The 16,078-nt window shown below is 41.1% G+C and overlaps 1 protein-coding gene across 3 annotated transcripts in view; it reads left to right on the top strand.

Annotated features, from left to right (window-relative positions):
* The window catches only part of mapk6 (mitogen-activated protein kinase 6), a 56,909-nt gene that overhangs the window by 20,856 nt on the left and 19,975 nt on the right, over positions 1-16,078 (top strand). For all 3 annotated transcript variants that reach the window (XM_062471908.1, XM_062471911.1, XM_062471910.1), the window contains exons 2-3: positions 3,457-4,297; positions 4,442-4,759. In XM_062471908.1, the coding sequence (XP_062327892.1) occupies positions 4,061-4,297; positions 4,442-4,759 (555 nt within the window). In that variant the 5' untranslated portion in view covers positions 3,457-4,060. The remainder of the gene's footprint in view (positions 1-3,456; positions 4,298-4,441; positions 4,760-16,078) is intronic.

Raw genomic sequence — 16,078 nt, 5'->3', positions numbered from 1 at the left:
TTCTTTAGCAATATGATAAGCAATATTGAAGAGTTTAACCATTTTTGTTTTTACCACCAGGTCCATTTTCTCCAAAGCCATCATCAGAGGGTCTCTTTCCGGATCTTTCTTTGCTGCCAGAGCCCCCTCACAAGCTTTATGTGCAGTTGTGGCAGCATGCTCTTTAAGGGTTCTCACCCATACCTTGTCCCCACTGACACCATGGACCATGGTGTTCCCATTTGCCTTGTTTGGTACTGCTCTGCAGGTTTCACAGAACATCAAGGCAGACTCATTATCATATCCAGCAAAGGCAAAGCTCTTGCATTCTGACAGCCTTTTCCTTCTTCTTTAGGCCTTGTATCTGGAGCCGTCTGTGGTCTTTGGCAACTGTAATATAAATGAAAATTTAAGATTAAGCCGTTTATCATTTATATTCTATAGCTGTTGCATTGGTGTAATTTGGCATGCAGGTATAGGGGATGTTATTGGGTGTGCTCAAGCCTTCGGCGAGAGCACAACCTTTGTTCTCTCACATATATATTATTATTATTCTTTTTGCCCCCCTAAAACTCAAATATTTGGCCTACATAGACAACCTAGGTGTCAAAAGTTTCGTCTTGGTAGCGGTTGAGTTGCTTCTATTGGAATTTACGTTCCGTTGCATGGTTTAGGCTGAAGTTACGTTTTTGTGGCGAAAAGTGAAGCTAACGGTGGCTAATTTGCTAGCCACAGTCACTGACGTTACTAACGTCATTACGTCACGAAAACACACGTGACTACCTGTAGCAGAACATTCGTTTCGCATTTGTTAACTTGGGGGATAGCTAGGCTAACTATAGCTTTACTGCAAGGCAGCTGCAGAAACGCCACAAGCAAAGAGGCCAGGGTGATAACTATTTACTCATTTTACTTTGTGATGTGAAACACAATTGTGAAATGTAATGTACAATATTAGCTGATATTATTAAGGAAGTAGGCCCACATCTACTTTCGGAAACGGTAGTCTACTATTTCACTGAGGCATTAGCATGACATTAACCTCTGTTACCCGGGCAACACATACTACAGTGGTCTATGATGCATCTGTTTTCAATCGTTAAAATAAACATTCCTCACAAATACATTTTTGTTGTAGGATTTATTATGACATTAGATTACAAGTAAACGATTTGTTTGTGAAATTATTACCTGTGGTTTCAAACCAGTGTAGCTCACTGCAACGCTGTAGCCTACGCGAGACACAGTACTACACTGCTGTGTTCGTCTTGGTAGCGATTGCATTGGTTGGTAGCTAGCGATTGCGTTGGTTGAAGTAGCTAACAAAAACATGTCCACAGCTTTTTAGGAAGTCAAACGGCGACAGAACGTTCTGTCGAATGTTCGGCACTCCCCTTACTTAAATCAAAAGTCTTTCAATAGGTGAAACTATCTGACTTCTAACCTGAACTTCATTGCCACAGCCTAAACTTTGTCAATCTGTTCATGAAAATAAATAATTTCAGCCTTAACCGTACAACGGAACGTTCAATCGAATTCAACCAACGCAATCGCTACCAAGACGAACACAGCAGTAGTCTAGTACTGTACTGTAGTAGTACAATTTACCGGGGCAGCTTCTCCACACAGGGCTATATCGCATTTTGCATTGTTACTGACAATCGTCACCAGTGAGCTTTTTATGAATGAGCGATTTTCCACTAAATAAATGGCAAGCTTATTTACGTTTTTGGGGGCATATTTTCAGTTAGCAGATGGTACTGTTTGAATCGCGAATCCATCTGCGATAGCTACTGCCGGTAACGTCGTTGTTAGAATAATCTTCAAAGGGGGTTCTTTATTAATGAATGAATGCAATATGAGTAGGCTAAATGCCTGAAAATATCACGAGAAGGGAAAAACTTAAAAGGATGTTTAAGTCAGAGATAAGGTCAATTTTTACACCGTCTGCCAAATTTATTCATTTTAATTAAACTATGAGGCTGCTATATAGCCAATCACCATTCCCTCTTGCAGGGGAAATGAGAAGACTATTTCATTCTACACTTCACTCTTAGTATTTTGAGTTGTAAATGAGCAGCACAAAAATTATGCTTTTAAAACTATAATCTTTATAAATAATAAGTATGCATTTTTATATAAAATATACAGAAATATCAGTCGGACCCTTCTGCAACCGACGCAAGCAAGCACACCCTACAATTTCCCCAGAAATTGTACCCCCTCTAGTTTTTCTTGTGATCCTATAAACGTGCTGTTGAAAGCTACATATTTGCTGTTTTTCCGTGGCAAAGCACTGCAAAAGTTTGAAAAATTCAACTCATATATTGTGATACCTTTACCGTCTGTGATTCAAAATTATACCGTGATACAAATTTTAGGCCATACTACCCAGCCCTAGTATTAACTTAAATAGTGTTTGCTTCCTTCAAATTAAATTAAATTGGATTGTACAAGCAATGCCTCAAGGAGCTTTACAGAAGCCAAAGACCCAACTTCCTTTACTGGGTTGGACTATATAATACTCAGGGATCGAAATCAACTTTTTTTACTTGGTAGCACTGGTGCTCCCAACTTAATGTTAGAAGCACCAGCAAAACTTTAATAGCATCCACTGAAAATGTTCGTTGTCCTTTTGGCTCTTCCAATTTTACGCACTAGCTAGCTCCCTGTCACGTGACAACGGTGCGCAGTGACAAGGAGTGATTGACGACTAATACCAATCTGAAATCTGCATTAAAGTTAACAACATAAAGATTACGTTTAATTGGTTATGTAAAGTTAGATAGAATGGTGGACTGGTAACTATCAGCTCACAGTAAGCATGTACTGTGCAGTAGGCTAATTAGCAAGTGTTTTGTAAATACATTCATGGTGGCACCATAACAATTATTTGCACTAGCACAAATGCTCCCAATTATATTTTGAGGTTGCACAGATATCATTTTGGGAGTATATATGGTCCCGACAGCCCTGACACTGTATAATACTTGTACTATGCTAGACTGATATTATAGATTACTAGGGGTGTAACGATACACTCAGCTCACGATTCGATACGTATCACAATACTGGGTGTACGATACAATACGTATCACTATATTTTGAACGATGATTTTTTCCAAAACATTTGCAATAGTTTTCTTTGTTGTACATACAATTGAGTTCACTCAGTTCGAGCGATTTCTGTGAATGCAATGGATGCACGCATGACGCAGGTGCAGAGTAGGTCGCGTGCTGGTAGCTCAACCAATAGGATCAAACGGAAGTCATATTGTATAAATATTGCCAAAACTCTACGATACATATTGTATCGTAGAGTTCGTAGATAACATTTTGTATTGCAATATATTGTTCTACAATATATTGTTACACCCCTACAAATTAAGTTTAGAACTATCCAGTAAGTGATGCTTATACATCTTGATTGTGTGTTGTAGGCTACATTTTTTATCATATTGTGTTTTTGTCTTTCAGGTTACGGCCATGTAAAATGGAGGATAGTTTTGATTGCGACTGTGGTGAGCTTGAGCCACCTGATCACTGAGGGGAATACAATTCAGTGAATGACGGAATTTGGATCAGGCAGTTAAAAAAGAAAAGAAACTGAGAACACGTGTATGTATTTGTATATGTGTATATACACACATATAAATATAACATGTTTTATGGTTTTATGTACATTTGTATGCAGCTGCTCAGGAACAGTCACACACTGAATGTATTAGCACTGTGAAGATGCAACTAGATACTTTTGTAGTTTCTCATGAGTTCAAAACGTATTCATTGACCTCAATTTCCATTCCATTTGATTTTTAATAACTTTATTTTCAGTTCAATCAACATATGTAAAAAACTATTATATTACATTTCTATGTTTGTATTTATTTTATTTTTTTTACCAAAATGTGATTACAGATTAGGGCATTGAATCAGACAGTGAGGGATAGATGGGGGAATACAGTAATCTTTCAAGTAAGCTAAAATTTACATCCTGAAGTTGGGAAACTGGTTGCTTTATTGAAAGCCTAAATAGCATAGAGAACAGCCAGGCGACTGCAACAACAACAAATTAATCAAGATGGCAGAGAAGTTTGAGTCTCTGATGAACATCCATGGTTTTGACCTGGGCCCCCGCTACATGGACCTGAAGCCTCTGGGCTATGGAGGGAATGGGCTAGTGTTCTCAGCGGTGGACATGGACTGTGACAAACGTGTAGCTGTCAAAAAGATTGTCCTCACTGACCCCCAGAGTGTGAAACATGCTCTCAGAGAGATCAAGATCATCAGGCGCCTTGACCATGACAACATTGTCAAAGTAAGAACAACAGCCTAGTTTGAAATGATCCCACTTAAAGGCATACACTGTTTGCTGTCTGTCTACTGTGTTGACTGCAGCAGGCAAACCTGCTGTAATTTAAATAACATTTTGGATTCCTTTTTTTTTTTCTCGTCTACCCAGGTGTTTGAGACACTGGGCCCCAGCGGTCGCAGACTAACTGAGGACTTAGTCTCTTTGACCGAGGTAAACTCTGTCTACATTGTACAGGAGTACATGGAGACAGACTTATGCCAGCTCCTGGAGAGGGGGCTCCTTTCTGAGGGCCATGCCAGGCTCTTCATGTACCAACTCCTCAGGGGCCTCAAGTACATACATTCTGCCAACGTGCTGCACAGAGACCTGAAGCCTTCCAACCTGTTTGTCAACACTGAGGACTTGGTGCTTAAGATAGGGGACTTTGGGCTGGCACGGATCATGGACCCACACTACTCACACAAGGTAAGCACTACACACAAATCAGTAGGCTGTTTTTAGGGTTATAAAAGTGACATACTTTGGCTTTATTTTCTAACCTTTGTGTAATGACTTTTAGTTCAATGCCACAAATGTCTGGGTTTAGCATATAAGTTGTTGATGGATGACACTTATTTTAGACTCATTCAAGTATCTTAACACTAGAAGTGACAAGCAGGGGTCATTCCTAGATGTGTTTTATAACCCATTAGAATTTTTTTTTGTTAAATTCACACAGGGAAAAGCAAATTTAAGGATACTTTGCTCATGTTTTGGTTTAAATGCTGCCGTCTGAATTCTGCCATTTTTCGTTGCCTTTCAAGGCTGTGATTTGCTTGTCAATCAGCAGATGTTGCAAGGGTTCTGTCATTCAGACCAAGATTATATTAGTTTTGCACAGTATACTGGTACTAGGGGTGCACGATATAGCGACTCAATATAGTTTTTGCGATATCACGTTGTGCAATATCAATATCTAAAATTTCCCGAAAAGTATGCGATATTTTGTGGAGAGATGCGCCGGGGCTGTGTGTTGTGATCAATTTAGAGCCTGCATATCTCATTGGCCAGTTGCCCTGTGACACATGCACACTTCGATAGCGTGAGTGAAGAGGGAGATAGAGACAGCAAGAAGTGAAAGTACAGAAAGATAAAGTGCGAACTGCGAATAGAGTGTGTGGAGCGAAAGGAAAGAAGAGACAGAAAAGTACGAATATGAGTGTGGCTCAGGGAGACGACGATATTATGGAGATTGAAGAGGAAACGTTAGTAGCCAAAAATGCACAGTAATATCCCATAAAAATCTGCCACAGTTAATACACCAGAGCTAGCAAAGCAAACATCGCTGTCGTAGTGGTAACTGCGACAAGAGCTCCAAGAGACATAATGAAATCACCAAAGCTGTAACATACTATTTGGCCAAAGACATGATGCCCATTTATACAATTGATAAAGAATGCTTCAAGAAGCTTCTGAATGAACTGGATAAAATATACCAAATCCCATCCCGATAGCCTATTTGTTATACTGAAAACTGCATTCAAAGATTCCACTCAGTTTCATTCTACTTTAATGTGGCGAATATGGAAAGGAAATCATTTTGTGAATGTCAGTTTAACTATAGGCTAAGTTTAACAGCCTGACTTAAATTATCAGTTGTTTGGGGTTGCTGCAGCACTAAAGAGCAGGCAAACTGAGCATTTTATTTGACATGACTTGAAAATCTTGCTAGCTAACATGTCCAAAAACCGTTTAAATTAACTGTTTTTCATAAGTAATCATATACTTTTTGTACATTACAATTACGTTTAGGGTGTTAACTATACAAAACATCAAACATCTCAATTTTGACAGAAAACAGATTTTCAATCTTTTTTGGCTTATAGCCAACAACGAGCAGCTGAGACGTCCGACGGATTCTTGCAGACCGCCACATATATGTTTAAGAATATCGAAATTAATATCTATCTATTGCGATATGATATCGCAATATTCATGCTCAATATCGCGCAACCCTAACTGTTACTGTACCGAGGTACTGGCTTTTTAGGAATGGTTCTATACTGGCATCAAGAATTATTTTTACTTTTATGCGCCAAAACGGGCAGTTGAACCTCAGTGATAAAAGCTATAGGCCATTATGTCTTCAAGAAAAGCGGAACTGCATGTAACGCCGGCGCTCTGCTACATGTGGCCGGTGTTTGGAAAATTAAGTTCTACTGTTCCCCATTCCCCACGAGTGTGCAAAACCATGATGTTTTCGCCTGTTGCTAGGTTGAGCTGTATGTGATAGATATTTTTGTGTGTGTTCACTTATAGTGTACCTACTTTCCATCAGAATTTGGTACATTTCGTGTTGCCCATTTAGTTGCAATCAAATAGGTATAGAATATTTTTTTCAGAGGTTTTATTTTTCAATCGTTAGTCTGATGTACGTTAAATCTAGCTTTCACCGTGTTCAGAGTCTGTAACACAGCTAATGTCTAGTAGGGGTGGAATGATACACAGAAGTCACGGTTCGGTTCATACCTCGGTTCAGGCATCACGGTTCGGTATGAGTTCGGTACAATGGAGGAAAAAGCAAAACAAAAATGCAGAAGCCAATTTTTATTGTGCATGTCTCAGGCTGTACCACCTAGTGTAATACAGTCTCTCCCCTGAGCTAGCTGCAACAGCCTGAAGTGTCTAAAGTAGTAAGATGTAAACAATAAGAAACCAGGTTCCTCTATGAGTGAATACTGCCGCATTGAAGATGACATGTCAATTCCGATTTCTTCAGTGTTTTTTTGGGCCCTGTATGTGTATCTAAAGGCTGGTTAAGCACTGTAGGGAGGAGAAGTTGGATTTTTGTTTTTGGTCTCGTTCCAGTGATTGGCGCACTGGGTGATGGCGTCGGATATGCGTTTGGATGTTAGATGTATTTCCACTCACATACCCCACAACTGCTGAACAACGCCGACACAGTCCTTGTGTTATCCACCACTCTGTCGTCTGTACTACTGTAACTGATTGGGAAACCGAAGTTTTCCCAAACTTGCGATCTTAAAGAGGCTCGTTAGCGTGTGAACACTCAGGTTGCTCCTCCAGTCAGTCTTGGTCCGCTTCATGGCACTGAAGCCCCTCTCGACCGTTGCTGTGGACAGAGTCAGGACCAAGATGAGCTCCACGATGAGGAGGAGGTTGGGGAAGCTACTCCTTCACTCATTATCCAGGAAAAAGTCCTGCCACACATTCCTTTGTAGGCCCTGTGTTAAGGACTTGATCAGCACCTTAGCACCAGGCCACTACACATGCCTTGCTTTGTCACGGTCACATCTCAGACTGTGGCAAGTTGGTCCCTACCATAGCTGGCTAGCTCTTGATGGTCAGCAGGCCACTTGCAAGGATCCACCAGTTTTTCTGCAGCTTGCAGAACCTGCTGAGACTCAACCCGCTTGACTCGGGACTGTAGTCTGGCAACCACACTGGACAGGAGCTTCCTCTTGACACTGAAGGAAAAATACAATTAACTAGAGAGGCTACAATTTCTGGGGAAATTGTAGGGTGTGCTTGCTTGCGTCGGTTGTAGGTGGGTCCGTCCCCTTAAGTTTTTTCCTTCTAGTGATATTTTCAAGCATTTAGCCTACTCGTATTGCATCATTCATTAAGAACCCCCTTTGAAACAAGCTATTGTAACAACGTTGTCACCGGCAGTATTTCAGATGGAATCGCGATTCAAACAGTACCATCTGCTAACTGAAAATATGCCCCAAAAAACGTAAATAAGCTTTAGGGGGAAATGGCTAATTCAAAAGAAGTTTGCTACGAGCAAGCTGAGAACGTTTCTTTTGACATAAAGTTTAGGCATTGAAGACAGCGACGCACCACAAGCTTGAGTTTAAATATATTATTTAATGTGAAATTACTTACTGTACATGCATGTCTTGATTTGCTTAAACGTACATGTGCTGCTAGTACACCACGGCACGATACTCGCTGGGCAACAGCACATCTATGCACGTTGTATCCATGCGTCGTTGCTAACGTGTGCTGACGTTGTGACGTAAGCTAGCACTTCCCTTTGTTGACACAAGGCACTTTTTGCCACAAAAAAGTTGTAACCTCCTAAACCGTGCAACGGAACGTAAATAAAAATACAAGCAACTCAGTCGCTACCAAGACTAAACTTTTGACACTGACGTTGTCTATGTAGTCCAAATATTGACGGATCCTTAGGAGTGGAAAAATAATAATAATATATAATATGTGAGAGAACAATGGTTGTGCTCGCCGAAGGCGTGAGCACACCCAATTATAATGTCTGAGAATTTACCCCCTTAAACAAAATCTCATCCTTCCTGTTTAAATAGATACCTGTAAAACTCTGCTCTGCTCTCCCTGAACCTCAACAGCTCCACATTTTAGGTTCCATTCAGGGTTTCTGCTAGGAAGCCCTCCACACACTCCACTGCCTCTGTCTCTGTGGCTGTCAGCCTAAGCACTGCTGTTTCAAAGGCATACAGTGCCTCTGGCAGGGTAAGCCCATCCTCTTGCAGCTTGAGACTCAGACTACAAGAATCAAAACATGACTCAACTCAGGTACACTACACTGCAACTTACATTCAAAACTAGAGAGGGTACAATTTCTGGGGAAATTGAAGGGTGTGCTTGCTTGCGACGGTTGCAGATGGGTCCGTTTATTATAAAACAAGCCAAACCCCCTTTGAAACAAGCTATTCTATCAATGTTGTCACCAGCAGTATTTTTCAGATGAAATCGCGATTCAAACAGTACCATCTGCTAACTGAAAATATGCCCCCAACACGTAAATAAGCTTGATATTTATTGAGGGGGAAATGGCTAATTCAAAAGAAGTTTGCTGGAAGCGGTCATTGTCCGTAACAAAGCCAAAAGCGACCATTTGGTCTCAGTCTAGAGCCCTGCATGGAGAAGCTGAATTGTGCTACGAGCAAGCTAGCCTAGCTGCTGTTGCTAGCCAAACTTCACTGAATGTGCCGGAAATGAAAAAAGTTTCTTTTGACATAAAGTTTTGGCTGTGGCATTGAAGACAGCGATGCACCACACAAGCTTGAGTTTAAATACATTATTTAATGTGACATTACTTACTGTACGTGCAAGTCTTGAATTGCTTAAATGTATGATGCTTCTAGTACACCACGGCACGATACGATACTGTGCAACAGTCTCTTACTAGCACATCTATGCACGTCGTATCTATGCGTCGTTGCTAACGTGTGCTGCCGTTGGGATGTAGGCTAGCACTGAGTTCCCTTTGGGCACACAAGGCACTTTTTGCCACAAAAATGTTGTAACCTCCTAAACCATGCAACGGAATGTAAATAAAAATACAAGTAACGCAACCGCTAACGAGACTAACCTTATGACACCAACATTGTCTATGTAGCCCACATATTGAGGGATCCTTAGGGGTGGGAAAAGAAAGAAGAAAAATAATAATATATATGTGAGAGAACACCCAATTAACTGATCAGACAGATACATTTAATAGAAACTTACCAACTCAAGACTTCGATGACATCTTGGACCAGCACAATGAAGAGATGTGAAAGTCCTTCAACACTTGCACGCACTGCTTGGCTCGCCCAATCATTTCAGCACTTGCGGATCTGTTTGATGTAAACAACCACTTAAGGATTAATGTTGACAGAATATAATTTGAATTCTAATTAGAATTACATAGGCTTAGGATCATTATATAAATTAGCTCAAGTAGCACATGACAAATTGGGTTTATGTTAAACATTGTTTTCCCAACATGCTAGTTTACTATGAAGAACTGTCTGTAGGTTGGCTTACTACTTTTGTATTGGGTAAAATTGGGTTAACACAACGATGGTTCGTTATGAACCTTTGGGTCATGTGACCCGAAGGCAGCACAAGGGTTAAGGAGTGAGTTATTTTTCCAAAACGGAAGCTATCTAGTTTTAGTTAGCTTCCGTTACCTAGCAACCTAGCATAATACTCGTAGCAATGCTACTACCTGCTAGTTTTACTTGTTAGCCTCCTAATTGTAAATTTTGAAGCCATATTATAGCGTTTGTCATATTTTTTTGAGTTTTTGTCTATTGGAAAATAGTGGGTTGGAATGTTCAGAATCACATATGTGTGACGCTACTCCTTAACGGGTTAAGCAAATCAAGATCTGCATGTACAGTAAGTAATGTCACATTAAAGAATGTATTTAAACTCAAGCTTGTGTGGTGTGTCGCTGGCTTCAGTGCCACAGCCTAAACTTTATGTCAAAAGAAACATGCTCATTTCCAGCGTTTAAAAACAATCCCCTCACTCAGTGAAGTTTGGCTAGCCACCGCAACTAGCTTGCTCGTAGCAAACTTATTTTAAATTAGCCATTTCTCCCTAAATAGATGTAAAGCTTATTTACGTTTTTGGGGGCATATATTTTCAGTTAGCAGATGGTACTGTTTGAATCGCGATTCCATCTGAAATACTGCCGGTGACAACGTTGTTACAGTAGCTTGTTTCAAAAGGGGTTCGCTTGTTTCAAGGGGGGTTCTTGAGTAGGCTAAATGCTTGAAAATATCACTAGATGGGAAAAAACTTAAGGGGATGGACCCACCTGCAACCGACGCAAGCGAGCACACCCTACAATTTCCACAGAAATTGTACCCTCTCTAGTTGGGTGTGCTTTGCCTTCGGCAAGGGCACAACCTTTGTTCTCTCACATATATATTATTATTTTTATTCTTTTTGCCCCCCTAAAACTCAGTCAATATTTGGCCTACATAGACAACCTAGGTGTCAAAAGTTTCGTCTTGGTAGCGATTGAGTTGCTTCTATTGGGATTTACGTCCCGTTGCATGGTTTTCTTTGCTCTCTCGACGAAGGCGGTCGCATTTTTCTCTCCTCCCCTCCCTGACCTTCCCTGCTTGGCTGTGTCTTGTCTTGTCTCAAGATACTCTCTCATCATCACTCTCCGAAACTAGAAGCATGGAATTAATTAGCTGGTCTCTCAATGCTATTGACACCATCTTCTCGAAGAGAAGCTCGGGTTCGGGGGAACCCAACTGTCCGGACGGGACGTTCGCAGCTGGCTACACGATGGACGCGTGGGAGAATTGGCGTGTCGTGTGTCTAGCGGCGCTTTCCGTGGAGGACGTTGAAGACGTCTTCATATTCGGTACCATGATTACAGGCTTTCTGCTGTTTGGAATAAGCGCTGGCTTTGTATATCGGAAAATCAAGGAAACGGCTGCAGCCATCAAAAGCCCCGTTAGGCTGCCCGACATGATTGATGCGTTGGGCAGAGCTGTTGGAGCTCAGACTGTGAACTTACAACGCAGCATTGATTACAACAGGGATAAGTTTGCGGCTCTGCAAAGGAAGATGTAGGACATGGAAACATTCCTGAAGGGTGGACGTGAAAATTGAGTTGCGGCTACTCGTCAAAACAACTACCCCAATCTTATCCACTTTCGGCCCTGTAACCAGCACAGGCCTTGGCCAAGGCCGTTGCTGGAAAACAACTCCCCTGGAGAGCGCTGAAGCAAGACTATCTTGCTCCTCCCTTCCTCCCCCCCCACCGACATCTGTGGTTTGGTCTCTGCCTGGGTCATGACCAAGGATGTCTCCTGGCCAACACAATCTGCATAGGGAGAATCGGACTGATTGTGGCCTAGGTCGAGGGCGCCAACCCAGACCTACTCACACATTAACTTTCACCTACTACAGATATCACCACCCCCCCACCCCCATCCAACGCCTTCGCCTGTTTTTGTAAATGTTGTTGTACTTATGTGCTAACTGCTTTACTGCAAGGGAGCTGCAGAAACGCCACAAGCAAAGAGGCCAGGGTGATAACTATGTACTAATTTTACTTTGTGATATGACACACAATTGTGACGTGTAATGTACAAGATAAGCTGATTTTATTAAGGAAGTACATCTACTTTCGGAAACAGTAGTCTACTATTTCACTGAAGTATTAGCATCATGACATTGGCCTCTGTTGCCCGGGCAACACATACTACAGTGGTCTATGATGCATCTGTTTTCAATCGTTAAAATAAACATTCCTGAAATTGTACACAGAAATTGTACCCTCTCTAGTTGGGTGTGCTTTGCCTTCGGCAAGGGCACAACCTTTGTTCTCTCACATATATATTATTATTATTTTTTCTTTTTGCCCCCCTAAAACTCAGTCAATATTTGGCCTACGTAGACAACCTAGGTGTCAAAAGTTTCGTCTTGGTAACGATTGAGTTGCTTCTATTGGAATTTACGTCCCGTTGCATGGTTTAGGCTGAAGTTAAGTTTTTGTGGCGAAAAGTGAAGCTAACGGTGGCTAATTTGCTAGCCACAGTCACTGACGTTACTAACGTCACTAACGTCACGAAAACACGCGTGACTACCTTTGGCAGAACATTCGTTTCGCATCTGTTAACTTGGGGGATAGCTAGGCTAACTATAGCTTTACTGCAAGGCAGCTGCAGAAACGCCACAAGCAAAGAGGCCAGGGTGATAACTATTTACTCATTTTACTTTGTGATATGACACACAATTGTGATGTGTAATGTACAGTATAAGCTGATATTATTAAGGAAGTACATCTACTTTTGGAAACAGTAGTCTACTATTTCACTGAAGTATTAGCATCATGACATTAGCCTGTGTTGCCCGGGCAACACATACTACAGTGGTCAATGATGTAGCGTTATCTGTTTTCAATCGTTAAAATAAACATTCCTCACATAAACATTTTCGTTGTAGGATTTATTCTGACATTAGTAAACGATTTGTTGGTGAAATTACCATTACCTGTGGTTTCAAACCAGTGTAGCTCACAGCAACGCTGTAGCTTACGCGAGACACACTACAAAAACATCTACACTACACAGCTGTTTAGGAAGTCAAACGGCGACAGAACATGTTCGGCACTCCCCTTACTTAAATCAAAAGTCTATCTAACTACTAACCTGAACTTCATTGCCACAGCCTAAACGTTGTCAATCTGTTCATGAAAATAATTAATTTCATCTTAAACCGTACAACGGAACGTTAAATCCAATTCAACCAACGCAATTGCTACCAAGACGAACACAGCAGTAGTCTAGTACTGTACCGTAGTAGTACAATTTGCCGGGGCAGCTTCTCCACACAGGGCTATATCGCATTTTGCGTTGTTACTGACAATGATTGCTACCAGTGAGCTTTTTATGAATGAACGATTTTCCACTAAATAAATGTCAAGCTTATTTACGTTTTGGGGGGCATATTTTCAGTTAGCAGATGGTACTGTTTGAATCACGATTCCATCTTCTACTGCCGGTAACGTCGTAGAATAATCTTCAAAGGGGGTTCTTTATTAATGAATGAATGCAATATGAGTAGGCTAAATGCCTGAAAATATCACGAGAAGGGAAAACTTAAAAAGGACGTTTAAGTCATAGAGATTAGGTCCATTTTTACACCGGTCTGCCAAATTTATTCGTTTTGATTCAGCTATGAGGCTGCCTCTTGCAGGGGAAATGAGAAGACATCATATTTAATTCTACACTTCACTCGTAATTTCAGTTGTAAACGAGCAGCACAAAAAAATGCTTTTAAATCAATGTAATCTTTATAAATAATAAGTATGCATTTTTATATAAAATATACAGAAATATCAGTTGTAAAATTGTCATTCAAAAACGGACCCCTGTGCAACCGACGCAAGCAAGCACACCCTACAATTTCCCCAGAAATTGTACCCTCTCTAGTTCTTTCTTGGTCTTACATGTCATCCATGGCAGCCAACTCCAGGCCATGGCTCAGGCACTGGATATTTATCAAGTGGTGAACTTTGGCAAGAAGGAGTGTGGCAACACCCCCAAGCCTCCCCACCATCACAGCAGCTCAATCAGTACCTAAGCCCACTACCTTCTCCTTCCACTGGGATATGCCAGCCTTATCCAATGCTGTAGAAACATTTGTTTATTGTTGTAACGTTACTTAACAAGTGAAAACACAGCAACACAAACGGATTCAATAGCCAGGCTTGCCAGCCCTCATCGCAGCATAATGGCCAGGCGCTGTGGCGTGCTGGAGCTCTTCTACACCAATAAAGATGTTTTTGGGACGTCCACCGCTCAAGATCCTGACAAAAAACCCTTCCAGGTCTCTGCCACTCACGTCAGTAGATGAGTCTGACAGAACACTTTGAAAGCACAAAAATGCTTTCAAAGTGCTGCAGCTTTCATTTCTGCAGCATAGCCCTCCCACAGCTCGTTAAATATAACATCAACAAACCTGAAAACAAACAAGTCAAGTTAGGATAAATAATATTGGGGGTATTTAACTTATTCACTCATACCTCAGTGTTCTTTTTTTATTTGCAACGGACACAAAACTTTAAACAGTCTAGTAAATTAGCCATCTAAAATCAGATGGCTAGCAACTAGTTTAATGTTACGTGCTGTGCTCTCAGCAGTTGGTTATGAGCAGGGATGTAGTGGCGGGTAAACGCCGTTTACGCACCTCCCGAAATTGCGGTAATTGCGTTTATCCACCTCTAAAAAGCGTTTATGCGCGTTTACGCACCTGTAAGTTTCCTGCGCCTTGTACTCTGCCTTGGAAGAATCCGAAATCAATTTTGTGTCATTTTAAAACACCAAAGCCAATTTCATATTGTTGAACACAGGGCTCGACATTAAGGCTTGTCTGCTTGTCCGGGACAAGTGGATTTTTTTGTAGGGCAAGTGGAAGAGAAATTGACTTGCCCCACTGGACAAGTTAAAACTCAAACAAAATAAAATGCCATGTTACTTCACGTTATGTTCCACTCATTATGTCTATTTTACCGATTTTATTTGACCGAATTCTGCATTAGCAAAACACAAAAGTGGCTTCGTCCCAATATCTCTACAGACCATGCATCTAATTTCATGCTCAACACTTGAACGGGGGCTTATTACTTGAAAGAGGAATTATTTACTGTGTCGTCTCAGTTATACTATCAGGGCTTTGAAATACTGTGACTCTACTTCGGTAGGCTATCCACAGTTTTTGCAAGCTAACGTCACTGTGTCCAATCCCGACCGCCGTAAACTCCTATTGTCCAAACCTGAACGGGGTTTGGACACTCAGTTTCCGGTCTTGTTGCCAGCATTTTCTTTTGCAATCGCCAGCAAAGTGCAAGTAGTATTATTTTAGGCATACCAAACAATCTACGTGTCAAATTTCATGAACATGTATGGACGTTTACATGTCTAAATAATATAGGAAAGTTACTTTGGCCGAAAGACCACTCGGCGACACTCGGGCGACGATCTTTACTCTGACAAGTGTGTGTTGTCATCGTACTGCTACTATATGGGTTAGCATATGAGTGTATTTCAACGCTAGCTTAACACTACTTTGGAGATGTTGAAGCGTGATATCTTATTGTGGAGGACATAACTACGTCCCCGGATATGTTGACAGCATTGATGGTCAGTTTGGTGACCCTGGATCAAGTTAATATCCCCGTAAAAACGGCAGCGGCGAGTGTTTACTACGAGGATAGAAGTGCGTTTGGTTTGGACAAGGGTAGCGCACGGCTAATTTACCGGCGTCAGCGTCTTTTTACCGGCTCTAGTAAAGGCTAAGCTAACTAAATTTTTTAACAATATTTAGCTCGAAAGATAAGAAGTTAAAGCTTAACGTGAAATCAGTAAATCAGCTGAAAACGTGATACGATAATTTTTATCAATATTTGAAGTGGCATTTTATCAGAATGTTAGCTAAAAACTTGTCGGGATTGGACACAGTGACGTTAGCTAAATTTATACTGTATCTAAAATAAGATAA

Source organism: Osmerus eperlanus, chromosome 10 (genome assembly GCF_963692335.1).
Source record: "Osmerus eperlanus chromosome 10, fOsmEpe2.1, whole genome shotgun sequence".
Taxonomy (NCBI): Eukaryota; Metazoa; Chordata; class Actinopteri; order Osmeriformes; family Osmeridae; genus Osmerus; species Osmerus eperlanus.
This window is presented reverse-complemented; position numbering and strand designations above follow the sequence as displayed.